The sequence below is a fragment of the Oryzias latipes genome, chromosome 3, assembly GCF_053564925.1.
Source record: "Oryzias latipes strain Hd-rR chromosome 3, Olatipes_Hd-rR_3.1".
In the NCBI taxonomy this organism is placed as follows: Eukaryota; Metazoa; Chordata; class Actinopteri; order Beloniformes; family Adrianichthyidae; genus Oryzias; species Oryzias latipes.
The window spans coordinates 17,799,431-17,815,878 of record NC_136239.1 but is presented as its reverse complement, the minus strand read 5'-3'; the positions used below and the strand labels follow the sequence as shown (position 1 = coordinate 17,815,878).

Here is a 16,448-nt window from a genome sequence, read left to right as displayed (position 1 = left end):
CCACAATAGCATCTGGGGATCTGTGCCGAAAAGCCAGTGAGCGAGAGGAAGCTCAGCGGCGAGCGATCCCGAGGTAAGGTAAGGTAAGTACGTGACTTGACTAGGAAAGACGAGACTTAGCTTGAGGCCAGGTATAGGCACCGGAAAGAGTGTAACAGACTGGCGTCGAATGGGGTGGATCTCCTTAAGAAAGTCAGCAGGTGATGAGATGATGAAGGGCAGCTGGTTCCAATGAGCAGAGCACGGAGGGGGAAGGTAACTGACACAGGCCCCGTGACATGTTGGTCTCTTTGCCATTTGTTGGCTTCCCAGTCACATCATCTACTTGTATCGTTCCTACCATTATTCACAGGTAACGAGAGAAGAAAATCTTTATCTGTATTTTATGTGTGCTTGGATAAACACCCGACATGCCTGACTTCGTCATGAATTATGAGAAAGGTAGTGACAAAAACTGTGAACCTCTTAATGAGTTAACGTTAATTGGATTGGCATTAAAACTGATTGTTCATCTCCTTACCCATTGTCTTGTTGTCAGGTGGACACCTCCATGGTTCATTTTGGATGCAGCGTCGGGGCTCGGATTCTGGCTTTCACCAACTCCTGCATCAACCCATTTGCCCTTTACCTGCTCAGCGAGACCTTCAAGAGGCAGTTTAACCAGCAGCTGTGCTGCTGCTGTCATTGCATCCTCAAACACTCCCCACGGAGCCCAACCCATTTTAACATACGTGTGACCTCCATCCACAGCACGCATCACTCCATAGCCAGCCTGACCACAGTTAATGGCAAGCAGATCTACCAGGAAGACAGTGTGTAAAGTCTAGTATGGACTGCACATGTCCATATTTCTGCTCACAACATCGTTTAATGTTGTCAAAAAATACATGTCTCAGCAAAAGATTATTGACATGAAGATGGCGTTTATTTCTAAAGTGATTGTAAAAGTGTGTAAAAGATTTTCACTAATGTCAGTTTGTATTTTCAGGCTTTTTTTATGGATAGGCTTTTAAAAATCTATGCTGCTTTTAATAAACTAAAGCTGTCATGGTGCCTCTGGCAGTCTCTCCTCTCCTCCCCTCTCTGCTCTGCTCCATAACTCGGACTAGCTTTGACCACTCACCTCATCATCCACCAGCCCTACATAAGGAGATCCAGTTCCAGCATTCATTGCCAGTTCGTTGCCCCTGATGATGCTTAGTCTGTTCACTAGAGCTTATGCTTTGCTCATGTATTTTTGCTCCTCACTAACTTTGTTTTTTGTTGCCTCAGCACTTCAAACCACAAGTGTCACCGGAGTCAGAAATCTCCTAGAGCAGCTTCTACTTCACTGAAAATCCTAGGAACTCTTAACCACACCAAGAACTCCAGCCACGCCACGAATCCTAATCACGCCAGGTCCTCCAGGCACGCCACGACTCCAAGCCACGCTAACAGTAAAATCTGAATACTTACCATCTTACTTACCTGTGTTTTCCTTCCGGGTTCCAGCACCTGGGTCTGGCTCGCCTTACTAGTCATGATCAACAGCTTTATTGACCTAAACACTTGTTAGTGTGTGCTATATTAACCGGTTTGCAGTTCAAAACAGTGTAGTTTGGTGCTTATGCTTATAGATAAAAACATCGATGGTAGTAATAAATGGTAAAAGTTATCATTGCAATGACTTTGGCAACGTTTTCCACACTGTTTTTCAGAGTCCCTCAATATTTAACTCTCCTCTGTGTGGCTTCTTGTTTGTTACATTTATTGGTTTTAATTGCATTAAAAGTGATGAAATTTGTGTTTAGGTTTGAAAATTCTAGATATGATTTTAAATTTTTACAAAATGCACCTTCAAGTCATGTGACATGCTTAATGAGAAACAAAACAGCCTTTCAACCCACATAAGGGGTCTTCAAGTGAAACATCTACTTCCATCTAACCCTCTCCTCTGCATCCTCCTCACTCACATCAACTGCCTTCATGTCCTCCTTGAATACATCCATCCATCCTTTTCATTCCTGGTAGCTCCAACCTCAGCATCCTTGGACCACACAATCACTGTTAATCCACTCAACGTGTCCAAACAAAGAAAGAAACCTATTAACGTTCAGTTTTCAGTTTCAGTAGGATGATAACTGCAGGCAAACATTTCTAAAAAAAAAAAAAAAGCAGTTATTGAATGTCTCAATAAGTAAAGATTTTTTGTAGTTCTTTCTGCTGTACTTCCTGTTAAAGTACAAATCGACTACAAAAACAAATGAATTAAATTGAGTACTTAAAGGAATTTCAGTTAAAACTTTTGTATAAAAAATAGATATATGTTGCGAAATAGGACTCTAAAAATGTCCTGAACACCTGATTTCCTTCCAATTTAAATGAAATTATATTTGAAAAGTATGATAGTATAATAAACAATAATCTAGTAGTCCTGTTACACTCAATGACTGCTCAAAAAGTTTGTGGTGGACTGAGCAGTAGGAGGCAAGGACAGCTAACAATTTTATCAAAAATATTTACATTTATTTTTCAAAATGTGTAAATGGGCAAAAATGGGCCCTTAAAAGAGGTCAAACAAAATTAACTCAAGCTTTTAAATGTAACAGGACAACTGAACAGACAAACCAACATAATTAAACTGACCTTGTCCACTGGGTGATTGTTCAGTCCAATTAGCCTCCTGCTGAATATAAGGCCTCTGCTGACTGGCATGCATTGTTGTCTCAGGCCTGACTTGATGGTTCCAGCAGCAGATGGCAGCAGCAGCAACAATGGTTCCCTTTAGCACTGGTAACTCAAAGCATAACATCAAATTAATAAAGCAAATTATAATACAGTAAACTGAAACATGTTAAATTTTATGATCAAATGTGTTATTTTTGAAAAAGAAATCTAAAAGTATATGCAAACAAATAAAGTGAACAAATATATGTAGGGTGTGGTGCAGGAGGTTACTGCCCTGATGGTGTGGCAGCGTAGGCAGCCATCACACTCCCCTCCCCTTCGGAGCCTTCATCAGGAACACGAGAGGGGAAGTCCGCAGTGATGTTTCCTATTCCTGGGATGTAGTTCACCTTGAATCTGTAGGGCTGCATGGCGAGGTACCATCTCGTTATCCGGGCATTAGTGTCCTTCATCTTCTCCAGCCATTGTAGAGCCCTGTGGTCGGTCTCCAAGGTGAACTCTCTACCTAAGAGGTAGTATTTAAAAGAGTCTATAGCCCATTTGACTGCCAGCGCCTCTTTTTTGACAGTGGAGTAGTGGATTTCTCTGGGGAGTAGCTTTAGTAAAAGGACTCAAATGATTAAAAGCTTTAGTAAAAAAGGTCCACATGTCAAGCTCACCCACCAAGGCCAAACCAGGAAACCAGCACCTAGATGGAACTCCCACTGCTGCTATTTATCAGCCTTGTGAGCCAATCACAGCTCAACAGACAGGTGCTGGCCATGAATGTTCATCTATGGAACACCATGAGGGACAAATTACCACCCGCAGCCCTGTCTGTCACATTTACCCCCCCTTTTTACCAGGAAACCAGCACCTAGATGGAACTCCCACTGCTGCTATTTATCAGCCTTGTGAGCCAATCACAGCTCAACAGACAGGTGCTGGCCGTGAATGTTCATCTATGGAACACCATGAGGGACAAATTACCACCCGCAGCCCTGTCTGTCACATAAGCCACAGGATGTCGATCGTCAGACGTGCACTGTAGAAGCACAGCTCCAATGCATCTTTGAGATTAAAATCTGGACTGTGCAGTATGGGGTCCTTACTCAATGATTGCTGAATGTCCTGAAACGCTGTCACAGACTCCGTAGTCCACCTGATCTTGTTTGGACATCTTGAGCTGGTCATGTCGGTCAACGGAGCTACACGGGCTGAAAAGCTTGGAAGAAATTTGTGATAAAATCCAGCTAATCCAAGAAAAGACCTTAGCTGCTTTCTTGTCTGTGGTAGAGGGCAGGATTCAATCGCCTGTACTTTGTTGACTTGCGGTTTGATCAACCCACCTCCAATAGTGTAACCAAGGTACTCCGTTTCACTCCGGGCAAAAGCACACTTTGCTGGATTGATGGTTAACCCCGCAGCATGCAGGCACTCCAGAACCTTCTTCAGATGTCTTAGATGTTCCTCCCAGGTGGCACTGTAAACCACAATATCATCAAGATATACACAAGCACAGTCCTTTAGGCCACCGAGTACCTGATCCATAAGTCGCTGAAAAGTTGCAGGGGCACCGTGCAACCCAAACGGAAGAACTGTAACCTGAAAGAGCCCTCAGGGTGTCCGAAAAGCAGTCAGTTCCTGGGACCGCTCTGTAAGGGGAACCTGCCAATAACCCTTACAAAGGTCAATAGTTGTTAAAAACTTTGCCTTTCCCAGGCACTCAATGAGATTGTCAATTCTGGGGGTTGTGTAGGAATCAAATTTTGACACAGACTTTAGATAGCGAAAATCTATGCAAAATCTGATGGTTCCATCCTTCATGGGGACCAACACAACTGGATGACACCACTCGCTTTTCGAAGGCTTGATGATCCCTAGGGACAGCATGTGATCAACCTCTTCCTTTAGCGGACCCAGTAGATGCTCTGGTACTCTATAACTCATGTGCCTAACTGTAGCCTGCTCCTTTAGCACAATGTCATGGTGCACCAAGTTTGTGCGTCCTGGAGATTCCTGGAAGACTCTGGAATCAATGCTTTCACCTCAGCTTGTTGGTTTTCAGAAAGATGGTTTAAATCCAAGGTGGTGGGCATTGATGATGGCAGGAATTCATCCACTTCGTCGTCCTCACTGACATCTCTGATCAGCAGTCCCATGGCATCGTCTGCAGTCCTGGAAACCCATTCTTTGAGAAGGTTAACATGCTGTACACGACTGGACTGTTTGTGACCTGGGGTGGAAACCTGATATGTTGTAGCCCCAAGTTTCTTTTGGACCACAAAAGGGCCTTGCCATTTGGCTAGTAGTTTACTGTCACTTGTAGGTCACATTACTAGGACATTTTGACCTGGCAGGAAACTTCTTTGGCGTGCTGTTTGATCATACCAGCTCTTCTGGCGTCTCTGTGCATCAGCCATGTGGGCCTGTGCCAACTCGCTCATCCTCTGCAGCTTCTCTCTCATTTGAAGAACATACTGAATGGCATTAACAGGTTCTTCTCTGCCCTGCTTTCCTTCCCAGGTTTCTCTTAAGAGGGTCAGGGGTCCCCTTACTTCATGTCCATAAAGTAATTCAAAGGGGGAGAACCCTGTTGAAGCCTGGGGTACCTCTCTGTAGGCGAAGAGGAGATAAGGCAGCCACTGATCCCAATCAGACCCAGTTTCATTGACGAACTTACGAAGCATTTGCTTAAGAGTCTGATTAAAGCGTTCAGTCAACCCGTCCGTCTGTGGATGATAAGGAGTGGTCCGCAGATTCCTCACACCCAGGAGCTGATAAACCTGCTTAAGCAAGTTAGACATGAAGTTAGTACCTCAGTCTATCAAAATTTCTCGGGGGAAACCCACTCTGGAGAAAAACGGAACCAGAGAGAATGCCACAGCTTTTGCCTTCACACATTTCAGTGGAAATACCTCTGGGTACTTGGTGGCATAATCAGTGATGACTAGCATGTAGCGGTTTCCAGCTTTACTTTTCTCCACTGGTCCCACTACATCCATGCCAAGGCATTCAAATGGAGTGCCAATAATTGGGAGAGGCTGGAGTGGAGCTTTGGTGGTACATTTCAGTGAGGTTTTCTGGCACTGAGGGCAACTCTGACAGTAATGTTTGATGTCTGTACGTAAGCCAGGCCAGTAGAAGTGTTTAATCACATGTACAGTTGTTTTTTTGCTTCCCTAGGTGGCCAGCCCAAGGTATGGTGTGGCCTAGGCTGAGTACTACATCTCGAACCAACAGAGGAACCACCAGTTGCTTCAGTTTACCTTGCTGGTGATAAAGAACTCCATTCTCCACCAGATACTCCCTCTTCGACTCCTCAGCCATTTCTGCTGCTTTTACAAAAGACGACAAAGTTGGATAATTTTGTTGCATTTCAACAATGTTAGATGGCAACTTGAACCCTAAACCCACTTCTGGAGTTGCTTTAACAGGCAGATCTACCACAGTGTGTTTAAATTTCTCTTGCCTTTTCTGACTACGTGTTTTGCGAGACTTCCCGGGTTTTGTCTCAAGCTCAGCATCATAGAAAGGTAAAGCACAGAGAAGTGGCAGATTCGCATCTGTATTTTTAGCTTGAGCTCTCGTAACCGCAACAGCACTTTCTCTTGTGTCCAACAGGCCATAAAGAACTGGCCGGTCATGACCCAAAACAACTGGGAAAGGAAGGTCATCAACAACTCCTACTTTCAGAAGATACATCTGTCCTTGAATTTCCAAGAAGAGATCAGCAGTAGGATAAAGTCTTTTATCACCATGTACACAGCAGATGGAAACTGTCTCTTGAGTGGAAACAAGGTTGACTGGTACATATTGTCGATGAATTAAAGTCTGTGTACTGCCAGTGTCAATCAGTGCATTGAAACATTTCCCATTCACTTTAACAGTGGTTATTTTAATAGGCTGTTTAGCTCGACTTTCCAAAGCATGGCTCTGATAATGGAACAAAACACATCTGAGTGAGCTTGGCTGAATTTCTTGGGCAAAGGGGTTTAATATGTCCTTCCTGCCCACACAAATAGCAGATTGGTGGTTTATTGGAAGATTTTGCTGGTTTACTCATCTGATCATCATGCACAGGCATTCTCTGTGCTCCTGAGCCAGTCTGTGGTGGTGGTGTTGTGGGGCTGTTGGCCTGCGTGAGTCTTTTATACCCTTCCATTGCAGGTTGCTCCATGGTACATTTTTCTTGCGAGCAGCCACAAACACCTCTGCCAGTGTTGCGGCTTCAGCTGCTGATTTAGGCCCATGTTCTTTTATCCAGACCTGAAGCTCAGGAGACATCATTCTTAAGTATTGTTCCATAATGATGATTTCACAAATTTCTTTCACCGTTTTACCTCTGGGTTGAATCCACTTATCATAGAGTTCTTTGAGACGGGCATAAAGCTCCTTGGGACTTTCGTCGGGGCCCACTTCCAAGGAACGAAATCTGTCGGTAAGGCTCAGGGCTGATGTCATACTTATGCAAGATTGCAGTTTTAACTTTTTCATAGTTCAAAGAATCATCGACATCCATGTTAACATAGGCACTTCTGGCCTTACCGGTGAGCAGTGGGATGAGGCGGAAAACCCAGTCTGACTCCACCCACTTGCACGCTGTTGCTATGCGTTCAAAAGTTATTAGGAAATGTTCAATGTCATCGTTTTCTGTTAGCTTTTCTAACCTGGGATCCATAGAGAAGCGAGGGTGAGTGGTTACTTGCTGTGCCCCTGCTGTCTGATGTACGGCCTGTGGCAACCGATCGTCTGAACCAGACTCCTCCGTTGTATCAGGGGCTGATGAGGTGTAATCAGGAACAGGTGACGTCCGGGCCTGCACCTCCATCTGCAAAAGTTGGAACTGATGCTGCAGGCTTTTTAGCCTGTGTTCCTGTTGCTTTGCTTCCTCCTGGAGTCTCATTTCTCGGGCTTTCTGTTGTCCCATGAAGGCCTGGAGAATACTAGTGAGATGTTGCAATGTTGGCTCTTCACCCTCAGTACCTGTACCAGCTCCTGAAGCTCCAGCCTCCTCCTCCTCTCCATTCTCCATTTTGGCGGTGCTGTAGTCCTTATGTTCAATGCGTGTTCTTGTAGTCATTCCTCCTCCTTGCATGGCTCACAAAAAAAAATTTCAGGGGATTGCCGGGGGGGAAGGAAAAAAAAAACTGTCCTTAAACTGCTGACCCCACTTCTGACACCATTACGTGGTGGACCGAGCAGTAGAAGGCAAGGACAGCAAACAATTTTATCAAAAATATTTAAATTTATTTTTCAAAATGTGTAAATGGGCAAAAATGGGCCCTTAAAAGAGGTCAAAGTAACAAAATTAAATCAAGCTTTTAAATGTAACAGAGGACAACTGAACAGACAAACCAACATAATTAAACTGACCTCCCTAATTGCAAACACAAGGGAACATATATATTGGCTGATCAAACCAACTAGACACACAAGGGGGAACTTAAAAAGACTAAGACAAAATACAGAGAACAAACTAAACTAATGTCCAACATGTGATAAATTAACATACACAATGAATGAAAGTAAGGACCATCAAAATGGAAACTAAAGTAAAGAAACACAAAAAGAGTTCCTTGTCCACTGAGTGATTGTTCAGTCCAATTAGCCTCCTGCTGAATATAAGGCCTCTGCTGACTGGCATGCATTGTTGTCTCAGGCCTGACTTGATGGTTCCAGCAGCAGATGGCAGCAGCAGCAACAATGGTTCCCTTTAGCACTGGTAACTCAAAGCATAACATCAAATTAATAAAGCAAATTATAATACAGTAAACTGAAACATGTTAATAAATTTTATGATCAAATGTGTGTTATTTTTGAAAAAGAAATCTAAAAGTATATGCAAACAAATAAAGTGAACAGATATATGTAGGGTGTGGTGCAGGAGGTTACTGCCCTGATGGTGTGGCAGCGTAGGCAGCCATCACAAAGCTGTTTTCCATTATTTTTCATTAGAATAATTTTGCTTTCTTCCTATCAAGCCCATTCATACGTCCTTTTTCAAGACATTCTTTGATATTTTTGCTGGACATGGTTGAGGTATAAATCTTTATGACTGAATTATTCATGTATTATTTATTTGGTCTTCCCAAATTCAATGATGAGTGTTGAGATTATGAATTCTATGTGTTGAGCATTGATGTTTTACAGACTTTGTCAGCTGTCGTTCCACCTATTTTCAGAGGTGTGTTTATGAACTTGTGGTTAGTAAAAGTGGTGAAATCACAAGCCAAATCTTTTGCTTTCTTTTTCATTCTAAGTCTTAAAACTCTCTATGTTGCCCCACACTTTGTCCTCTCTTTAAATCTAGGATTTAAAAAAAAAAAAATACATATATATACTGAAAACGTTGACTTCCTGCTCTGCCTTTCTGAAGCAAAACAGCAGTTTTACATTCATGTTTCCATCCACTTCATCCTTCTTATAATAAGAGTAACGTTTGTCCGCAATTTTCTTCAATTACCTTTTTTTCATCTACCAAGCAAAATATTGCAAATTTGTTGTAGCAAAAGCCCTTCAAATTAAATGAGGTTTTTGTTTTAGAATCTGCACAGATATGGGCGCAGACATTTGTATTTGTATTGAGAAAACAACCAAGAAGTGTCATTACACTTTAGGTACCACAGAAACTGTGTTTTTATTTGCTTGCTCTGCTCTTTCATAATGTTGCTTCAACGTTTTTCTGCCATCTGGTGGTAAAACAAAATATCTCATTTGCAACAGATGACAATAGTTTTAGTTCTGTTTTTTTCTGACAGATTGTATGTTAAATCTTTAGAAGTCTAAACATTACTATTAACAGAGTTCACAATTCAGAGTTTGTTGAATAAATAAATTGTGAGAATTGTGTTTGATGCAAAGACCTGATGGATAATAACACTTTTTGTGAAAACATGAAATACTCTTTAATCTGATATTGGAAAATAAAGTTCATTCTAGGATTATATGAACAAGAAAGATGATGGAAAAGTTACCGCTTAATACACAAAAAGGCTGCACTGTTCAAACCTTTAATCCAACTGTAAACCTTTTGAAGCTCTTTATTTTTAATAAAAAATGCACAAAAGAGGGCTGCAGTGTTCATTCAAAAAAGTTGATTATTTTGTGCCTTTCATTTTATTTGATTTTATTAAAACAGCATCAAGTAAAATTTTGAAATTAGAAAGCAAGTAAGAAAAGAACATGACAACCAAACACATGTTTTAACCCTTGTACTAACATCAATGTAAGGATTGGGTCATCTGGACCCCATAGGATAGCACAAGGGTTAAAGCGAATGCGTTAACCAATTTCTCTTTACTCTAAAATTTTTAATAATTGTTGTGTATTTTCAAAGTTATTATTTTTTACATTTTCTATAAGTAGTTTGTGCATACTTAAAATTCCTGTGTTTTTGTTAAAATTCTCAATATACAAGTATATTTGCAAGTATATTTGCTTTTGTTATGTGGATGAAGAAATAAAGCAGTGTAATTCTACCTTTTGCAAAGTGAAACTTAGCATATCTAACAAAGATGAGAAGATTTGCTTCATTTTCCACAAAAATTGGGGCTAACTAGAAAAGAGACTAACAAATAACTCTGGTTCATGCGAGAGAAAATAGTCAGCTTTTAGGATTTTCTTCATTTACACTTCTTCGTTTTAGGGCCACCAAAAAAAGATTTACATATAGTTTAAAGTTGTAAATTATGGGAAAAAACTCTTAAATTTACGAGATTTAAAGTCGAAGTGAGCACACGAGCATACAATGCAGCAAGTGAATGCCATGCAGCAGCAGAGCAGACCAACTCAACCCTATTAACAGGTAAGCTGAAAGTATATTGATAACTTTATAAATGTTTGGAAACGTATTTGTTTAATTTACGTTTTATTATATTGTTATTTATTTATTGGTGGCTTGCAGGATTTCTGCAGCGCATTGATGAAGCCATCAGTATTCTTGCAGCTGTCCACTTCAATCCTGACTTCCTCCAAAAAAGACAAGGGCTGTGTCCAAATTCCTACTCATCAGGGGAGGGCAATTATTTTAACTCGCGGGCCACATTGGGTTCTAAAATTGGATAGAAGGGCCGGACCACGAGCAGATGTGTGGAGTGAGAATGATATAACATGGAATGTAGCATTTGGATTGAAAATTATATTCTAAAACAGAATGTTCTAGTTTTAAGTTCAAAACTTTTGTTCCCATTTTAGATCTCTTTTTATTGTAAAGTCCTTTGGTACATTCAATGAGTTGTAAAGTGCTAAATGAATAAAGTTTCATTCATTCATGATTTTTTTAATAAAATAAACAAAATTATTTATGAAACAAAACAATGACCAGATAACACTATATTTTTCAAAGACAAAAATTCAGGAAAATATACTGATATATTTGAAAAAACACACACACAAAAACAATAAATAATCGATCCTCTCCCGTCAGACTCCTAATAAAGACTTTGAGGGCTGCAGCTCATCACTCGTCTAACAGTTTGTGCTAAAATTGAGCACCTGCGCTGTGTCCTGCGCATCTGCTCCTCATCCAGTCTTCTTTCTCTTTTGGCTTTTCCCATCAGGGGTCGCCAGTGAACAAGTTGCATGGTAAACTTGGCAATGTTTTTCGCCGGATGCCCTTCCTGATGCAAACTTCTCGGACCGGCACAGCAGTAGAGAAGGAACAGGGAGCAGCCTGGATTCGAACCCTGGTTTCATGGATGGAAGGTGCCACAAACCAGCACGAGCTAAACTGGCTCCCTCATCTGCTCCTCATCCAGTAATAATGAAAAAAACATATTTTTATGTCTTCTGCTGCAGCTACGCATATATCTGTGTTACCTTTTCACCAGTATACAGTTCCTTTGTTTAGTGCAGGAGTTACGATCAAAAAATAACAGTGATCGGTGAAATCCACGGAGTCTCAGTCTGAAGACGTTTTTTATAGGATCAAAACTCCTCACTGCACACTGCACTTTTCTCAGATATACATGAACATTTTCACCATTTTCTCTTGTGTAACCCTTGTGCTATCCTAGTCACTTTACCATTTGGAGTTGGGTCATCTGGACCGACTAGACAGTGCTCTGAACCTTTTTTCTTCAATGATTTGTGATCTTCACTGGTGTCCATGGATTACATGAAATCTTTCCACCTTCATCCACCTTTGTCATGGTAGGGAGAACACGTCAATGTAAGGGTGGGGTCATCTAAGATAGCACAAGGGTTAAATTCTCAAACCTTCATAGAAATTAGGTCCAAGATCCTAGAATTAAAAAACAAAGATCTGCTCGATCACAGATTTCTGTAGATCTGAAGAACTCTGCGTTCCCGTTCCGCTGTACAGGAGACACGGCACTGTGTACAAGAGACACTGCCCTATATAGTGCACTATATAGCAGTGTTTTTCAACCTTTTTTGAGCCACGGCACACTTTAACCTTGACAAAAACCGCACCAGCATCCAACGATGTAAAAAAAAAGGAGAAAATCATAGTCTGTATTGATCTACAGCCCCTTCGCAATCTCACATGCAGTTTTTGTGATAATTGTGCCAGAAAAAGCTGGAAGCTGCAGCTGTTTTTTCTAAAAGATGTAATAAAATTTGAATTAGAAGATTTAAAAACTGTTTGATGTGCGTGAATGTTACGGCTGTGGCCGTATTTGGTTCTATTTGGTTTTGTTTGGTTCTGTTTGTTCTGTGATGTGTGTATTATTTCTTTATTAGAGTGGGACTTCTGTGTTTTTGTGCATCTTTGTGTGTCTGGCTTTGTCTGATTATTTTCAGGTGTGGTGCATGAAGGTGTGGCCTCCAATTGGTCCAGAGCTGGAGGACGCAGCCTTAAAAGCACCATTTGGACCTCCAGCTGGTGAGAGGGGAGTTTGGCTGCAACAGTCTCCATTGCAGCTTGACCTGCTTCTCCATTTTGTTTTGTTTTGTTTTGTTTTGTTTTGTTTTGTTTTGTTTTGTTTTGTTTTGTTTTGTTTTGTTTTGTTTTTGTTTTTGTTTTTGTTTTTGTTTTTGTTTTTGTTTTTTGTTTTGTTTTGTATTTCACCAACTGTTTAGTTGTGTGTTGCACTTTAGTGTTGTGTTTTAGTATTGTATTAGTTCTTTGTAGTTTTGTGCCCACTCTGATTAGTCTTTTGGTTTATAGTTATGTTGAGTCAAGCTGTAGGGGTGAACCGCCATTTTCTTTAGTACATGTTTTCTCCTGTTTTTGTTAGTCTAGGGAGGTTAGTGTTTTGTAATTGATTTCCCTTTTCTTTCATTTGCAGGTAAGACTACATGTTTCAGTTAGTTGGGGTTTTTGTTTGTTTTGGCCTGGGTTCACCCTGAAGCTTTTTTGCTTCACTTTTAGTTGTTGGTGGTTGTTTATTTATTTGTAAATAAATTTGGTCATATTTTATTGAGACATTCGTTTTTTTTTATTTTTTTGTTACAGTCAACTTTGGTAGCCAAACCTTTACTTTTTCGTTATGCCTCCAGTCACCCCTAGACTCGGAAGGGGGCGTAACAGTGAAGAAAAAAGTATTTTATAATCTTTCATATTCCTAATTTCTCAGTGTTTTATTAGGGCATGTTTGGATGAACAAAGAGCTGATATCCTGAAGATGGTAAATCAGGTGACAAATGGGCTTCTGGGTACATGAATGAACAGGGGTGAATAAAGTATTGGTTGTCTTCACCCAAACATGTCTCTGAGCTCCTTATTTTACATATGAAACTCCATTTTACCAACACCAAACCCGGAAAGCTGGCTACACTAACAATAATTTTGATTTGGAATCGCCAAAAGGTTCACAATTTCTTTGTTTCTGAAACTTATGCGGAAATAAAGCTTCCCAAAATGCTCCACATCTTTCATCTTCAAGCAAGGCTCTGATAAACAACTTTGGAGTTTTGTTTTTGTTATTTGAGATCAAATTTGTAAATTTATGTGAAAAAAGTAATACATTTATGAGATTTAAAGTAGTAAAATTTCAAATTTTTTTCTCGTAAATTTATTAACAGTTTTTCCCCCGCATAAATTACAAATTTAAAGTAACAAAATACAAAAAAAGTGTTTGTAAACTGGCCCCTAAAAATCTGTAAGTCATTACACGGGAACAAATTATTTCGTGTTAACACAATAACTGGTGGAAACAAAATAATTCGTGGTAGAGGAATAATTTGTGGGAATGATTCAATCATTTTTTCACCCATGTCAGGTCACGGGCTCCATGTAGTTCTGTTTCTAACAGAGCCAAAATTTGTCTGTGCTGTTGTAAGTGTATGCTAGTTGAAGTAATTTACATCAGATTTCAATTTTTTCTGAGGCACAAAGTTCTTAGGATTTCCTGAAAAACAACAAATTTTCAACAGCACACGAAAAAAAGCAACACAGGATTGGGCAGAGCCAAACCTTTAGAAGTTGATTTGTTTTGGGTGAAAACTTTTCTTCATTTACCTGAATCTCTCTAACACAAAACAGAACCACATACCGGATGGATGGATGGATAGAATGTCTTATAAGAGTACACTTAACCCTAAAACAATCTGGCTTTTTATTTTATTTAAAACTATTAAGATGAGGTATATTTGTGTTGTTAGCATGCATGAAACACGATATGATTGTTTTAGTGTGTGCGATTAAACATGAATGATTGAGTTTATGTGGGATAGGTGTAATGAAAAGACCCTGTGTGTCCGGGTGTGTTTGTGTGTTGTGAGGCACATTGAGTCATATTTGACCCACAAGGCAACACACAGCTTTGAAGTGATGCATACAATAGCCTGTAGCCTATTCTCTGCTGGCCATATTTGACCCAAAACACCTCAGATGTCATCTTTTTGAGACCTTTTCAATTAACTAAAATGAAGTTGCATTACATAGTTAAGTCTGAAGTAGATGGTACTTTTTTCATACTTGTACTTGAAAATAGGTAAATCATGACCCAGAGAAAATGAGGGTCAAATGAATATTAGCTACTCTAATTTTCAGTAATTCTAAAGGGTAACAAACCTTCAGATAAATGCTTTAAATTCATACATAAGAAGCTTTATTAAAACAATGAAACTAAAATGACCCTGTTACCAACCCCAGAGGTTATCAGACATGAGAATATCAATACTTACATGCAAATGAGACACAACCAATATTTTGTGTTAAAAACACAACTTCCACATTAAATTGCAGCATCTGAGTCACCTATTTTGTCGTATTGCTTGTGTCAAGTAATGTGTAAGACTGAAATACAATCATGCCAGAACTGCTGTGACATTACATAAAACTCAAAGCACAAAAGAGAAAAAAACATTATTTTTACTTTTTCAGTTGTGATCAATAGATTGATCACGGTCATCATCCGCACAACCAGTGAATACAAGACAGAGGTGGTTTTAATACATCTTTAATCTGCTGGATAGTCTTACTCTAACCTTGCTTGATGACCTCTAAAGTTGCACTAATGATCTGTTTTACTTTTCAGCAGTCATTGTCTCAGCGCTGCCGTCTACGATCGTCATAACGGCGCTCATCATCATAATGGCGGTCGTCATATAACGCTCACTGTCACAACGGTCGCTTTAGTTCAGGGGTCCCCAAACTTTTTCCAGTGAGGGCCACATGACGTTTCCATTCTCTGATCGGGGGCCAGGGTCAGTTTGAAACAGAAAAAGTGTGACGATCGTAAGGGTGTCTAAATGTAAACATTTATTGTTTCTCAGAAAGCCATAAATAACCAGATATATATAACCCGATCTAATACTACCCAAATAATACTCATTGGGTTCTTTACCAAAAAAATTAATAACAACAATCAGCAAATATTTAATAACATTATTTTTAAATCAATTAAAAAAAACCTTTCTGGGTTCTTTACATTAAAAGTCAGGAAAATATATAGTAACACAGTCTGCTGAGCTAACAGTCCACTTTTAAGCTTTGAGAGTTTTGGTCGCATCTGCCCTTGCAAGTTTCTCTGTTGGTCATCAAAGTCACTGCAGTGGTCAATATTGTGTTCTCTCTTTTCCTCATATTGATCCATATGGGGCCCTTGGTATCACTATAATCCAGTAAGCTCTTCTCTCTCAGGGTGGTGATTTTCCTCATTACCATCTGGGTTTTAGTCACGAACTCTGTAAAACACATTAACAAGGGTTAGGTAATAGTGAACTAATTTGAAATAGGAAAAAATGCTAGAGCAATGCTTCAAACCAAGTACATGTTAAATTTGTGCAACACAACTACAAAGATAAATGTATTTCTGTGTTGCAAATAAATATTTTCTCTAATGTGTATGGATGGTACTTCATGACAGTTTAAATCTCTACTTCATTCAGTCATTTGCTGGTTCTTGTGCTGTACTTTTACTTTATAGAAACATCAAAAGTAATCAGCAATCAATATTTTGTCTAAAATATTTAAGTTTGAAGATCTTATATCAACCAAACCTCACCGGTAACTGGATTAGACAATTAAATTATGTTTTCTTTAAATCTAAAGAAAATATGAAACACATTGGACTATTTGCTGTTATGTCAAATAATGCTTTCTTTAACATAATTGAATAACTTTTTGTGTGATAGCTTTTTTAAATTCTCTTTTTGATTCACATGGCTTTCTGTAGAAGACTTAAGTCCAAGTCTCTAATTTGTCTGAGAAGTAATGCATGTTAGGTCTTAAGTTTTAAATCCCTAGCAAAAAATGTATGTCAAATATCATGTCCCATATTTATGTAGGTCCATTCAAATTTGAACCGACCACATAATTTAGGCATTATTGCAGGAAACTGTTAATGTTCTATTGTCAACACTACAACACTACAACACGCTCTGCTCCCACC

The 16,448-nt window shown here is 39.6% G+C and overlaps 1 protein-coding gene across 2 annotated transcripts in view; it reads right to left on the bottom strand.

Moving 5' to 3' along the window:
• Window positions 1-14,909: 14,909 nt before the first annotated feature.
• The window catches only part of LOC105357762 (cell surface A33 antigen), a 64,183-nt gene continuing 62,644 nt past the window's right edge, over window positions 14,910-16,448 (bottom strand). For both annotated transcript variants that reach the window (XM_078944312.1, XM_023953345.2), the window contains one exon: window positions 14,910-15,741. In XM_078944312.1, coding sequence (XP_078800438.1) covers window positions 15,729-15,741 — 13 coding nt within the window. In that variant the 3' untranslated portion in view covers window positions 14,910-15,728. The remainder of the gene's footprint in view (window positions 15,742-16,448) is intronic.